Here is a 16,247-nt window from a genome sequence, read left to right as displayed (position 1 = left end):
GTCTGTTGGTTGTGTTTGTGGTGAGTCAGAGAAAAAGAAGGATAGAGTAATAAATGAGAGGCACTGCTGGGTCCAGTCAACAATCGCACCAGCAAAAAGTGTCTCTCATTTTGAAATCAGCAAGCCTGTCATTTCAATTCAGGCCCACTGTCTTCTTTTCACTCTGTCTCTCACATGCTTTCCCCCCCCCAAGTACACAGAGATAAGTCTGTCTGGTTTAACAATGTTTTGGTCAAACAGAAGCAAACAAATTATTGAAAACTGATGAAAGGTTTGCGTGGTGTGGGAACACAAAATGAGCTGTCATATTCCTTATAGCTGCAGGAGTCAAAAGGTGGGTTTAAGTCTGTTTTCTGGGTTGTATTTTCTTCTCTTACATATTGGCAACTTTCATTCTGTGGCGGGGCAGAAAAAGGAACAGGCAGTGTAATGTAAAAATGAGTTATTTCATGTCAAAATAGACATGACCTTGTATAGACAGGCTTATGAACACTTAAAATGGGCCATTATAAGATTTCTAGTAATTTGTCACACAAATGTGACAACTGAGGGTGACTCCATTAACACTAACTGGAGTACCTATTTGTTATCAATGGTATCAATGCTTTTACTTACCTTACTTCAAACATCAGCGTATCTGTACTTGTTGTTTAGATTGTTTTTTTATTTTTAATGAAACCTATCTGAAATCAATACAGTATGTCTCAGATATGCAAAAAAAAACAACCAATGTGAACAGCTATGACGAGGAGGTGCGGGGATTGATTTTCAATACGGCACATTCCCACTTTCACAAACCCAAGAGCTCCAGTGGCGCCGCTTAATCCATGGAAACACCGCTTCACTTACCACAACAACAAGAACTGTATTACTTTCTCTGCCTGGTTTACTACAAACCCTTCCTAAATGTGGTCCCTCCTGTGAGTTTGTGTGTGTGTGTGCATGTGGTTACATGTTTCTCTGTGTGTCTGTGTGTGCATGCAAGGATTGTGCGAGCACATTGTGCAAGTGTTTTGTGTGTGTGTCTGTGTTTGTGTGTGTGTGTGTGTGTGTAATTAGAGGCAGGAATTGGATTAGGGACGGATCAGTGGCCACAGTTAGATGAAAATATCACAGAGGGAGCGCTACCTGCCCAGAAAAGTCCCACCCTCCCGCTACCAAGCAACCCCCACTCGCCTGTGTAGTATAAAACTCCTAAATGGATGCCTCCTTGGGCTGATAGCTGCCTTTAAAGGCATCAAACACCACATGACAAGATTCTAGTTCACGAACGGCAGCTCTTTCCAGTTATATATTGAGTGTAACAACACATAACACATATACATGGTTTTAGTGCTGCCATGTGTGCACCTGAGAAAACTAAAGGCCAACTGAGAATATTTTTATCCCTAAATATTATGTCTGTATTTTTAACACATTAGGTGCTGTAAGTCTGAGCTGAATACGTTTGGTGGTTGCAGTGTGTGTGTGTGTGTGTGTGTGTGGCTGTTATTTGGTGTCTCTGTTTCTATTTCTTTTCTGTGCGTCTGTCTATCAGTCCTTCTTCTTCCTTCCATAACCAGCAAACCTATCAAGCGTTTCTCAAGTCTAACTCATTACAGCCCCCTAATCATTCAATGTTCCAATAGCTTATATTGATCAGTGAAAATCAATGTTAAGCAGGGGAAAATGGACTTCAGCCGACCCAGTGACCTTCTGACCATAATTTGACCGCAGTGAGAAGCACAGTCCTGTTCTGACAAAACATGGCTCTGACGGACACTTTTCATATTGACGTCAGTGTCCAAGGTGCGAGGTGGAGTTTTGACAAAAACTTTCATGCATGTTCTCTCTTTCTCTCTCACTTTCTCTGTCTCTCTCTTTCACACACATACACACACACACACACACATACACACACAATGTTAGCTGTGCAGAAAGAGAGCAAATGAAAGCGTCTCAACATGTTGGCCGGCAGTCAAATCATTCAGCTTTATAATTTGTTGAAGCCGTGCAGACAGGTGCAAGTGTGTGTTTGTGTGTGCGTGTACTGTAAATGTGTGCATACATGTGTATGTGGGTGTTTGTGTAAGGTGTCAGTGTGTTTCATGTCTTACAGGCCTCATGGGAGACTTAAGGGATTACTTATTAATCATTCGATTCACTGCCTCTGGATTCACTGCACGGTCCCAAAAACGGTTCCCCTTTGCTTCTTTCACAGCTGGTTAATGCTCTGCATTTGCCCCAATAACCAACACCAAATTACCATCACGCACACAATTCGTACACAAGCTCACACATGAACAGCACGCACTGTCTGTACTTGTGCCTGCCTGCCTCACATCATTGACTGTAGAGGTTTAATTAGAAGCCAGGGATTATGAACTCACAAGAAATGGCGTTCTGTTTTCTGGTATGGGAGATTAAAGCAGATGTGTACATAAGAGAGGAGTAAAACTCACGTACACTGAAATGTTCCAGTCTAAAGATATGTTTTCATCCCCAAAGTTAGAGCCTTTAAATCAGACCTTGTAGATGTAGAATGTGGAAAACAAGATTGGATTTGTGTGTCACTTAGGGGAACATTATGTGCAAATTCATGTGCATTTGTTCAAATAGCAGATTTTTCTGTTTTAAGCCTCCAGATATCACTGCCTGTCACTATTTCTGTCTCTCTGCCTTTCTGCCAGTCTGTCTCTGTCACCTCCCATTTCTATATCTTTCTTTCCTTATATCTGAAAATTGTAATATCAGCTTCCCCCACAAGCTATTACACTCTCATGGGCAGGCTCGATAGGAGTTTTTCTGTATGCGCATCACCTTAGGCATATTAAACACGGACAAATGCGTTTGGCCTTGCGCACGTTTCACCAACACATGTAGATTTAGGTTCCCTTGAGACAGTGGAAGCGCTGGCTCAGGCTGTTATCTGTTGAGACGTTGAGATAGTCAGCATGTGCATCCATTAACATCTGGCTGAAGAGGGGCTTTTTTAAATGCCTAGCTTTAGATTATTCAAGAAAAGCCTGTACTTTCCTTTGCTGGATATCAGTGTCTGACTCGCTTCCTCTCTTGCTGTCTCTGTCCCTTCTCAACCCCTCAATCCTTATTTTGCCTTCCACCCCCTCTCTCTGTTTTCTCTCAGTGTGCCAGATCATGTCTAAAGGGGTGGTGGCAGTCCTCGGTCCCTCTGCCAGTCCGGCCTCCAACTCCATCATCAGCAATATCTGCGGAGAGAAGGAGGTGAGTTAATGTGCCCAGCTGGCCCGTAGCAGCGGCTCCATGTCAGGCAGCCTGCTCACAGTAGCAGCAGAAATACACAATTTGGAACAATGATGCTCATTAGCGGCAGTGTGGTTTTCGTAGGAGATTGAGGGGGAATGAAATCCAACTTGTTAGTGAAAATGATGAAATACCTCAACAATGTCATAACTCTCAATTCCAGTCCTACTCAAATCAAAGCACCGCTGGCCATTTTATTTCCACTATTCCCCTCATTAGCTTGGAGCAGTTTGGCCCGCTGAGGCTTGCTAGCCATTGTTTTCAGATTTTTTATAGAAACACATACAAACAAACAAAAGTACAAGTTTTGTTGTTTTGCCTAGAATTACATGGTTAGACAAAAAACAGCTCCTGCTATCACTACATCTGAAATTGGGATATTTACTTCATTGACGATATGATAATGATAGCACTACACTGATATTATTTTGACAAAACAAATCAACAGCCATATTTTCTTGACTTATCTGAACAGTGAAGAAAAACACGTTTTCCACAATTTAAACATGACTGAGTGGATTTGGCTTCAGAGCCTGACTGATCCCAGTTGGATGCTAATTGGCTTGTCTGAACTCTGACATGGTGTGTTTTGCTGTCTGATGTCAAGAGACAGAGTGTCTTGAATTATACAAAACCGTAACTAAATCAAAATCAATTATAAATAAGAAAAGATATGTATATGCACAGATTTAGCTATGATGGCTGTACTGATATGTTTACTAAATTTAGAAGACATTTACTAAATTAGATCATCTTTTTTTTATACCATTTATAGGAGCCTATTCAGAGTAAGGTAGTGAATGGCGCAATATTAATAGGATCTATATTATCTACTGCACATTAACTGATGCTTTTAAAAACTACATGTCAGCTTTCTTTCAGTTCATCAATCATTCAGCCTTTTCTAGTGTGTTCTAGTGTGCTCCTCACCATAATTGGATTTGGTCCACAGACAAGCTGCCTTTATAACTGCATGATTTGATCAGCATGACTATTAAAAGACATCCCATTACCATCCCAGTCTCTATAATGTCCTCTGGTACAGTACGGCCCAGCCTGTCTTTTTAATGAGACATAAGTCTGGTATACTGGTAGACAGACTACGACTCCCTGCTGTTAAAATTCTCTGGTGGCACTGACTGGCGGGGCTGACTGCTTTGAAACACTGACTGTGATAATACCAATGTATGAATATTAAAGACCCCATCAAGTGAAAAATGACATTTTTGAGTTGTTAAATGATAAACACAGTACAGTCATAAAATACTATAACGAGTTGGTGCTGACCCTGTCAACTCACAGTTTCTTTACACTGGTTCAAAACTGTGTTAATTTTGGCAGCTGTTTTTGATTTTATCTGTCTTCTGATGTAAAGTCAGATTTTAGTTGAATTTCAGTCATTTGATTTTTGTTAGTTTCAGTCAACAAAAACTAAAGACATTTTAATTCTAGTTTTCGTTATGTCTTCTAAGCATTTCGAGGCTACATCTTTCCTCTGTATTGTTACCATGGTTACAGGTGTTGTTCTCGTCTATCATGAGGTTAGTGCAAAAGGCACAGTTTACTTTTTCACACACACTGTGCTCATGTTACTCTGCTCTGCAGTCTGTATTACTGCAGAGCAGGGTTACATTCAGAAACTGGATTCATTTTCTTGTTCTCTAAAAAACTACTCATTGGTTTGTATGAGAAGCTAAAATGTTGAATAACCTTTAGCAAATGTGTCTTAAGCGAACATCTAGAGGAAGATTTAGATGGTTGACTGCTGACATTACTCCTGGAAATTATTCACTACCTCTGATAGCAACATGAAAGATAGTTGACTGAAAATAACGTTATTGTTACATTCACAACACTTGATAATGTCACATTAGCATTTACCTTTTTCTAAATATCGGCGTGCTAGCCTGCATGTTATTGTAGTTTGTCCCACCTGTTTTCTTGCCACTTCTTGTCTTATTTTCAGTGGATTGTTAGTCCATGAGTCTGTGTCTTCCAGTAACCTGTAACTTCAGATAACATTACTAACAGAGACATAACGTTACTGAATGCAATATGTTTCTTATTTACGGTAGTACAACAGGTCAAGCAGTTAAACCAACATCTGAAGAGATATTTTCCAGCAGCGGAGGAAAATGTTTTACCAATCAGGAGCTACAATGTGTGATCTCACAGATGCATGCAGGTCATTGAAAAAGATTTTGCACAAAACAGTAAAAGGCTAATTAGTTCAATTGTACGGAAGCCAAGAGCGGCCGTGCTTGCAATTATTTTTTCAGTGCCATTATCTCAAGATCACGAGTTAATTTATCTCATTATCTTGAGAAAACTAAATACTGATTTCTCGATATAACAAGATAATTTATCACTGTTGGAGCTCATTCTCATTTGTTCAAGCTCAACTATTTAGATCAAGCACAAGAAGCCTTCAGGTGGCTCTCACGTAAGGACATGGGTTCAAATCTGTCATATGTTAGCTCTTATTCCCTCTCTCCACCCCACTTTCCTTTCTTTCATTAAGTCTAATAAGATGAAAAGGCTTGAAAGGTATTGTTTGGTACTTCTCCTTCATGAAACGTCCCATCATATTTTATCCAGAAGTTTATCAACCTGCCATTTGGCTGTGACACAGATGTCATTAATAAAGGTACTGTTGACATATTCAGCTTAAATCAGTTGCTACAGTTGTCAAGACACCATATATGAGTGCTGGCATGGTACTCCTGATCTCTGGTAAACATTAATAACAAGAGGAAACAATCTATTGTTTTCTTGTGATAATGGGTTGATTATCTCATTATCTCAAGATAACAAAGCTTGTTTTCTCAAGATAACAAAATAATTAACACATAATCTCGAGATAACAGCATTAAAAAAAAAAAGCAAGCATGTCCGTCCTTGGCTTCCATACCATTGTACATTCATCCATCTTTCATGCTATCATTTAGTTTTTAGTCACTGAGGAAAAATGTAATACATTTCATCATAGTTCTTGTTTTCAAAGGTGACTTTTTATTTAGTCTTAGTCTCTGTTTTGTTATGAAAAAGTCAATCCTCTTAGACGTGACGTGTGGGTAGGGCAATAATTTGGATGACCAGAATACTTTGAAAGCTCAATCAAATCGTCATGTTTGTCATAGGCAGTGAGATTATAAAATCTGCTGTCATAATTCTTTGTCCTTCCCGCTTAACACTTGTTTAAGCGATCACTCCTGTCAGTACTGTTACCCAGTGTTCTGCACACATAACTTGACAGCTTCATGGAAATATTTGCACTGGGCTTTTGATATGCCAAGTGGGTGTCCATCTTCATCTTTTCTGTAAATGGAATACTATATCCATATATCAATCATGGCACTCCCTTCTCTTGGCTGCTTTAGGTGGACGCGTTTCCAGTTCAAGGCTGGGTTTGTTTCAGGGCTATGAGTTGCACTCCATTGTGCAGCAATGCAATTCTGTCCCTTCTCTTATTCTTACATTTGAAACCATATCTTTAATGTTGAATTGAGTCTCTTTCTGGTGGTATTACAGTGTTATTCTCATTTTAACAATAAGAATATCATGACTGCAATGTTTACCACAGTGTTGTACACCTTCAGATCATGTTTTCTTATATCATTAGAGCTACATAACATGTCTGGAGTTTAGCCTTAGATTGATGGCAAGACATGAAAGCAATATTATGTTCTAAAGATCTTGCCAATTATGCATTAAATGTTGCAACTTAAGAAAGCATGATATAGAGCCATATAACCGTTCCTAAAGAGAAAATCTACACTAAACTGTGTCTGGCAGAAAACCATTGCTGCACTGATTTCTGAGAGTTCAACTTTAAGTCTGCTGCACTTGTTTGAAATATTGCTGCTCTATCACACATTGTGAAATACTGTACTTCACAAGAACAGGATATAGAGCTGCAACTGGTAGGTGGCAGTGAGCAGGGAATTTTAGTTACTCTTTAAAGGTTCTGTGAAATGGTTTTGAGATGGTAAAGTGGTTGAAAGTGTTCTTTTTCTGACATGATTTAGGGGGAAATGCATAGTTTGATGTGCCGTGACATGTTTTCCACCTTAACATCAAGAAGAGCTCGACTTCAGGGTGCAAAAGATAGCCACAGAGGATCACTCGCTTCCTCTTTCACCACCACTTAATGAAGAGGAGGAGAACATACTGTACAGTACAGTTTGTTTGAGCCTTTGGAAGCGGAGAGAACTCACAATCATGTTGGCAACCTTGTTATAATCTGACAACCATATCCACTCCTCCAACATATGTTAATGCTCCTAATGTTAGTTTTTGGACCTTCAGTGACTAAATAATCAGAGAGTCGGTGGTGTTGCCTGCAAAATGTATAATCACATGAGATTAGATGTAATTATGTGTACATCCCCTACAGGATGAGTCCGTTTACAGAAAGAGATAAAGCATTTTGATATAAAAATACGCATAAATACTTTTTTGGACACATGATATCATAACAATAGACAACAGATGGTAACCTCCAGGGGAAACTATGTTTCTTTGGGACTACTTTGACTGCCTATATAATTCTGTGTTATATAGGCATAAATGAACAGAGTTAAAGGAGCAATCAAGCCTAATGGTTCTTTGTTGTGGTCATCAGGACTCTGCTGCTGGTTTGATTCTGGCGATCTAATCAAAGACTATTTTATACCAGAAAGTCTTCAACAGTCTTCTGGGTCCTGAGGATTTAAAAAACAACGTCTGAACTCAGTGGTCCTCACCAGATGCTATCAAGAGCCAAGAGAGTGCAGATTTATATTCCAACCAAACACTACACCAGCTGATTTCACTGATTAGGTCCCCCATCTCTGGCTTGAGGTGTGCAAATCAGCAAAGTCAGCTGCTGTAGTGTGTGTGTGTGTGTGTGCAAGTACGTGTATATGTGCGTGCGTGTTCTCTGTCTACCGGAGAAGGTCACACTGCTCCTGTCATGATTACTCTTGGGATGCCTGGCTAATGGCCTTCGTCAGCATGGCCTTACATTAGTGGTAGGGTGCCGTTACTAACAATACAGCACAATCACGACACTGGTAACACATAACACTGGTATTAAAATACAGGAGATCATGAAAACTATGATATCTATGTAAGTAAGGAGGAGAATGTGCTCTATAAAAGCAAAGTAGTTTTCACAGTGGGAAATTTTACTGCATGAAAATGCCTCCCTGATGATTGAGAGGGCTGAGCTGAAGCCGAGGTCATATTATACCAAGATTGTAAAGTGATCCTGATGAGATGAGCAGCACAAACACGATGATTCAGAACCTTGCAGTAAGTCAGGCTCATCTCCAGAAGCACAGGAGAGAAACCAAAAATCCGTCATGAAATAATGTAAACCTTTATTTGATGTTTGGCAGCTAAATAGTCTGCAGCACACTTTTGAGAAACTGCTCAGCTGGAGATGAGTAGATTAGGCAGGTGCTCTTGCCTAACATTGCATCTCGATTAAGGCATCCCACCGCTTGCCCCCAAAAAGCCTCCAAAGCCAGAGGGAGTCGTCTAACATGATTAGGAGCTTTATGAGCAAAGGAAATATGCATTCTTGCACCAAAGCCATTAAATGAAACAAAAGTAGATGTATTTTGCTTGGTATTTGATTAAAGTGAATGTTTATTAGACAATTCAAATTGCAAACATCTACCAAACTTTGCAAATGTTTAATGAGTACTACAGTGTTTGTTAGTGTTTCAATAATTTAGCAGATGATAACATACTGTAATATACTATTGTATTTGTGTAGTATTTGTCACATCCCAAACTAATATCTAATCTAATAACAGCTGACTTTCACTTGTGTGTGTGCGTTCGTCTGTGATACTACAGTATATCTGTCTATAAAAGGTGACAGCAGGTCACCCTGAACAGTAGGAGGTGGAGAAAAGGATTTGTGTGTGTGCGTGTCTATACTTGCCACCGTGCACACATGACTTGACACATGACCACCTAATCCCTCACTGTGCGAGCAAGGCCACAGATGCTGGCGCTCCGGTGGCTGGTTGCCTGGGACACTGGCAGCAATATTGTGGCTGACAGACCTCACTAGGTGATCAGCACATCATCTACACTCCCTATCAATCACTCCCCGGGTTCCGCTGCCGCCGCGGAGGCTACTTCCACCGGGGCAACAGAGGAGTGGGACTGAGCCCATCTGGGTTTCACTTTAATAGTGACTAATAGAAGAACAGCCGCTGCGGAGAAGGGGTTGACTGCGTGCATCATGTAGGCAGTTTGTTTCCATCCTATGCGGCGTGGCAGGCAAACCTTCGGGTCAGGATTTCGAGGAAGGGCAGATTAATATCGACTAATGAGAAACATTAACTGGGGCTTTGGATGAGAGGCTCCTGCTGCTTTACAGGTGCTTATCTTCTGACTGCTGCAGCCAGTCAGAATAGCTGCACTGTGCAGTGCAGTTTCTTTCTTGTTGCTTTGTTTCCCATAAATCTCAAGGATATGAAATCTGATTCGTATGTATAAGTGGCGCCGTAGATATGACGGAATAGACTCAAGGATTTCTTGTCAATCCCATTCAGATTTACGTGAGGCTCCATTTACAATCTCAACCTTGTACTGTTTTTTTTTTCATACAAAGCCTTGGACTAAGGTCATTTTGCCATTAGCCACAGGAAGCTTCCAAACTAAATTGAGTAAATGTCAGAGATTAAATTTTCATGTGTGCCAAATATTCCATCTGAATTAATTTTTTTTTTTATCTCACTGCTCTTAGCCTCCCTCAGCTCAGTTTAAATGCTCATACTCCATGTTTTATCCCCTAACTTCCTCTCCTCTACCATAAAGGATGAAATGTGCAATATCCGTGTGTCTGCTAAAGTGGGGAAACATATTCCTCTGTGATTCAAACATGTGTCAGAAGTGGTCATGAATATTAATGTCAAGTCTGATGTCCAGGGGTTGCTTGGGGCTTACAGAGCCATCTGGTTGCAGGAGTATAGTGAGATTACACTACTGCATTTCGGTGGAGTGGTGCTCAGGTTGGATTTAGAGGTGAACCTTAGGTCCACCGGGCAAACAAGAGCATGTTAGATTGAGGTTGGGGGTCACTGGTATAGCTCAAGCCCTGGAGATAAGCAATAATGAGAGATTTTTGCTTTTATACACACATAGACGCATACAGACAGAAACCCACAAACACCATTCTGAGTCACTTTTGTACATAACTACCTAGAAAGTTCTATAAATAATCTAAAAATTTATCTGCAGATGTTCAAGTGGAAGGTGATTTTTGCTTTCAATGTTCTGTCTTTCCTTTGTGTCGCAGACACTCTCCCTCTTATTTTCAGCCTCTTTCTTCAAAGTCTTTTGTGATACAGTGTTTGCTGCATCGTGAGTGCTACTGTTGAGGTAATGATGAAGAACTCATTCAATATTAGTAAAAATTCATCTGTTTCTTTCCTTTCTAAATCTGAGTTTCATTCCAAGATAGTTTGGAGTCAAATCTTGAGAATGTTTTATTAGTAGGTAATTAACTGTAGGATTCCTCCACATGGCCAGACAGAAGTCATTTTTGAATAGGACCATCAGACAAAGCTTAGTCACAGTTGATTGCTTGTGAATGGATGTTGAACAGATTTGAATACTGCTCTCCATGCTTTAAGAGAGGAATATTTTGCAGATTCAGTGCTTCACTTGAGTCATTATTGTGGGGCGTTCGTAAGAAGCCGATTATTTGCCATAAATATGTGTGTGTTCATTCATTTCGTCTATTCACATGTCCAGATACTCATCCTGCTGTGTGTCCACACAGTTTGTGTACAGTGTGTGCAAAGCTGTCCAAACTGATTTAAATGGACGAGTGTTCCAGCAGCTCAGCACTACACATGGTGTGGAATTGCTTTTTGTGACTTGATAAACCAGCTAGCCAACCCAACAAATCCTCTCTGGCCAGAGACCATTTACACAGTAGCTATGCTCACTTTAGACCGTCTCCCTGCCAGACACTGCACCACAGTTGGTCATAGCTAAGCCAGTACACCAAATCTCCTGTTCTTGTGCAGCCAGCTCCTGCTCAGCTTTGCTCTCACACATGTGGACACCAATATCATCCTGCTCTGTAATACCTAGTCAAAGGAACGCACACAAAAGGTAGGAGGTTTATGGTTATGACCATCCATACTTCTTATTGTGAATACAATTTGCATAACATAAAATGTCCCTGCCTGGTTAGATTAAGTGAACTAATTTGTCCCAGTGTCAAGCTAGCAAGAATTAAATAATGCTGAGGCATTAATGTGTAGTTTTCATGCTAATATAAACTGCCACAGTGAAACAAGACACTGCATCTGTATATTCTGAGGAATATAATTAAACTGTATAAATGACTGTCATCAGATAAATCCTTTGATTTTAGATTAGTTGATATTTTCATTAGTTACAAATTTCATGCACCGTTGCACATCATTGCATAATATAGTTTTTTTTTTTTCTTTTAATCATAGCAATGGTTGTGTTTAAAGTTTTATCAGCTCTAGAGTCGCCTTACTTAGCTGGAGGCGCTGAAATCTCCAACAATTAGAGATAAAGCAAGTGTGTCTAAAATAACCAGAATTATCCTTTAACACTGCCTGGTGTTGTGTGCATGAAACAAACAGCTGGATGAATAGGACAACATAGTTTCTGTCTCAACCTGTGTAATGCTTAAAGGTGACATATTATACTCCTTTTCAGCCAGTTAATATAGGTCTCTGGAGTCCCCAAAACATGTCTTTGAAGTTTTTTGCCGAAAATACCACTGAGATTATATATTCTAGCATGCCTCTGTTTCAGTCCTGTTCTCGATGGGCTGTTTCTGTGGCTATGCAAATGAGCTGCTGCTCCCTACGCCCCTCTCCGGAACTGGTTTCCGGCCGTCATACAATGTGAGATTATATGACCGCAACAGGAGAGACTGAGAGCTGTTGATAGTATTCATATTCATACTGGAACCACAACGGAGCTGCAGTAGCGCCACTGATACTAGTATTACAGTAACACTAAGTGTATCTGTGGATCAGACTGGACGTATTAGCCTCGCCTTGACTTTACAACACACTACCACAGCAGGCCACTGCAGCTTTATGGTCTGTGCAAGTTAGCTGCTGGGTGCAAATCAAAGTTACACAATGTTGCAAAGCAAAGGAATTCCTGCAGTTTTACCATTTCTTTTTCACGTGTGTATCGTTACCTTCACGGCATGTCTATCAAGTACATTTACATAACGTTACAGCAGCAACACACACATACTGGCGAGGACAACAAAGCAGAACAATTTAACATGTAACAACAAAGCTAGCTGAGCTAGCGCTGCAGTTCAAAGTTCCACAAAAAGCAACATGAAAAAACAGTTACCACCATCCAACCTACTACTGTTGTTATTTAGTTGGCTTCAAATGACGCTTAACATTCACACAGTTTCTCTTGAATGTCCCTTAATATTACAACATTTAGTCCAACATCGCTAGCCATATTAGCCATGCAGCATGCTAATACCAAGTTCAACAGGCTAACCTGCTAAACAAACAGTAAAACATCATAAAACATGGCAAAACTTACAGCTTACAAGTTTGAGGTCAGATGACATCGATCCATCACACACATATATAACAGTTTTCCAGTCAAAAGACATTTCCATCAAAAATATAGTGAATTCAACAAGTCTTCACTTCCTCAGATGATGGGAGGACATAAAGACTGTTGTGTTGGTTCTTGTAGGAAACAACATAACTTTTATTCATTTCAAAATTTGATTCACTTAGTTTTCAATGGGTGGGGACCATCAGCCTGCTGAAGGGCTGGAGATGGACTGGAGGGGGAGGTCTATGTTCAACAGATCTCTTTATCGTGTCATAAAGGGAGCCAAATTTAAACTGTTTTTGCACGCACATTTAATGAAAGACGGAGCAGGCAAAAGAGAGAGGATGGTATTATATATTCTCATAGTTTGGGGGTCTCTAGACACACTAGGGACACATATTTATGTTAAAACATGAAAAAGTGCATTTTGCATAATATGTGACATTTAAGAAACCTCAGGGAATAAATCTTAACTCAATCCACTTACCTACAGAGCCTGGGAGGGGCCACGGAGAAAAAATAATAATTTGTGCTCTCGATTTAATAATTAGTGCTCTCAATTTAACTATTTTTCCTGTTTCCTTCTTGTAGAGGGCACCAAATGTATTCAGCAGGACGTTTGAAGACAGCGACGAAGAAGACATTTCCCCTGTCAGTTATTGATCCAAGCTAGATCCAAGGCAGGCAGGATTAGCCGAACGTCCTCCTTTCTGACAAAAAGGCCATGTTCTTTGTACTGTTGTGAATCCACCTATATCCATTAGGTGCCCTGAAACTGAGTTTTTATTAACTGGATGAAAGTGCTTAAGGCGAAAAAGTCAGTTATCCCATAGAATACATTTTATAAACGTTATTATAAGGGATCTCAGAGATAACACGGTGTTGTGCTTACAAGTCAAAACCTGAAGTATATCCACATATCATATCTTAGTCCAAGATCAAAATAAAACCTTATTAAATCCAAGCAATCCACAGTGAGTAGGGGATAAGCAGGATGGCATGAGGGTGAATTCTGTTAAATCGAGAGCACAAATTAGTTATTTTTTTCTCCATGGCCCCTCCCGGGCATCCGGACTTACCAGCTTTTTCTATTGCTTTAAATCGCAGCTCGTGGTCTTCAGCAGCTGATTTTCAGTTTACTAAGTGTGGAACGTGTACACTTGATAACAGGTGGTGGTGTACAGAGTAATGACATTACATAAACATGTCTTGTATCGTCATGTCTTGTGATGACATTATCAAAGTGTACGTGTTAATTGTTGTCATTAATAAATATTATACAGTATTTGAATGTGACACTTTGCAGACACTTAACTTTTCCAGTTTGTTGCATTGGTACAATATGTCGCTACTGCAAATAACATTTTGTTGTGTGTTGTGGTGATTAGATTTGGTTATTTGGGTCTCGATGGGTTAGTGTTGGCACCAGTGAGATGAGAGTGCTGCCTGAATGTTCTTATTCTCCATGTTGAAATGCTGCCCAACCCATTTTTATCTCCTTTTTTTATTTCCATTTTTCCATTTTTATTTCATAAACCAACTGAGGACAATCTCGGTGCAGATTCAGCGAATGACCTTCATTCTCCTGTCAATATTGCAAGCACCTCTGTCCTTTGCTGCTTTGATTTACACTATGCTATTCTCATTCATTGCTCCATTTATCATTTATTTTCCTTCTTTACTTTCACCATACCATAGTTTTAACCAGTTTTCACCTTGCTGCCTCTGTCCCCTCTCTAATCATTATTACTGCCCTCACATAAGTCTCTGCTCTCCTCACTCTCTTGTCCTTATTCTCACCTCTTTCGTTCTTTTTTCTCCTGCTTCTCCTCTTGTTCCCTCTTTTCTCATTTCACCTTCACCACCTGTCTCTTTCTGGCCATTTCCTTCCTACCTAACTCCATATAAGACACCATCTATAAATGACTACTAGGTCAAGATCTGCCATTCTTAAGAAAACTAATAGAAAGAGGGGAAAAATAGTATTCAGAAGCCCACTTCCTCTCTCTCTCTCTCTCTCTCTCTCTCTCTCTTTCTGCCTCTCCCTAATCACCCTCCATCAGTCTCACGCTGAATCTCTATGTCTGAGTGCAGAGTGGTATTAGTTCTGCTGTGTCGGTCTTGTTCTGCTCGAGGGGTCAGCTTATGGTTCAGCTCTCCACTGTAATTGGGCTTTAAAACCACTATATGTAAAGTCAAACATTCTCCAGCCAAAGACAACATTGTTTTGGCAGCAAGTGATACATTATTGGCCCCAACCAGTAATCAGATCTGATTAATCAGAGCTGATCTGCATTTTTTCTCTCTGTGCATTATGACCAGCTGTAGGAGGAGCCACATTACTGTGATGTATGTTGTATGAATTGGAAAACCTAAGCTGTAGCTTGCTTATTCATTGTGGTGTAGAAGCAGTAAGGTGCCTGTTGAATCTCAATAGGATTTCTGCATTTATTAGACACTAACTGCTTAGTATTCGTTCAGATCCTTGACTCAGAAAAGACAAAATACAGCGAAATGTGATGCAAATTAACATTTCATTAGTATATGCTTTACAGAATGACATGCTAGCCCACAGCTGAATGCAATTCACGTTCCAACACTCAATTTTTCATCCATTTGTTTTCTACTATTGTTTTTTAGACTTGAAATTAATTATAACCATTTGGATTTGTTAGCATATAAAGAAAGAGACTATCAAACTTGTCCTCCAGTGTTTTTTAAAAAGTACATCACAAATGGAGTATGTGAAATCCTACAAAGACTTCCTCTGTTAAGATTCAATTGCTATTTTAGTTTTGTGTGTTAGAAAGCCTTAGGAATTAAATCTCAGACTCGGGAGTGAAAGTGAAACATTTAATGGCAGGTGCTCAGCTGACAGAGTCTCAGAAGTGGAGCTGCATCATCCCTCACGCATTTATTTCCCTTTTTGGACTTCTAAAGAGCTTTTCTGTTTGCCTCAAACAGACAGGTCAGTAGATAGTCTGTGGCTGTTCCCCTTAATGTCATTTTAAAGTTCTCCATGGCTATGGTGTCAGTGCAATAGATGATTAGATTATACCAGAGCACCATCAGAGAATTAAACTTACAGAGCGCCATGTTATGGTGATGAGGATGCTTGGGGAGGCAAATTGATGTGTCTCCATGACAGTTGCTGCTGAGGGGGCTCACATGGAGAGTGCAGGACAGGAAAAGGTGTCTTTTTTGATTTTCCATCCATAGTTCTGTCTTGATTTCCCAAGACAGAACTTTTTTTTTAATAGATGTTGTGCATGAACTAGAATAGCCGGTGCTTTTGTTTGTTCTTACATTGTGTGCACAACTTGCGCTTTTCATTGGTCATTACTATAACCAGCCTAGTGGCTAATGTTTGAACTGATTGCAGGTTTTTAACACAG

The 16,247-nt window shown here is 40.0% G+C and overlaps 1 protein-coding gene across 2 annotated transcripts in view; it reads left to right on the top strand.

Moving 5' to 3' along the window:
• Positions 1-16,247, top strand: part of grik4 (glutamate receptor, ionotropic, kainate 4) — a 303,754-nt gene that overhangs the window by 184,866 nt on the left and 102,641 nt on the right. For both annotated transcript variants that reach the window (XM_042413663.1, XM_042413662.1), the window contains one exon: positions 3,125-3,222. In XM_042413663.1, the coding sequence (XP_042269597.1) occupies positions 3,125-3,222 (98 nt within the window). The remainder of the gene's footprint in view (positions 1-3,124; positions 3,223-16,247) is intronic.

The sequence above is a fragment of the Thunnus maccoyii genome, chromosome 6 (assembly GCF_910596095.1).
Source record: "Thunnus maccoyii chromosome 6, fThuMac1.1, whole genome shotgun sequence".
Classification (NCBI taxonomy): domain Eukaryota; kingdom Metazoa; phylum Chordata; class Actinopteri; order Scombriformes; family Scombridae; genus Thunnus; species Thunnus maccoyii.
Note: the sequence above shows the minus strand (reverse complement) of the source record. Positions and strands in the feature narration are given on the sequence as shown.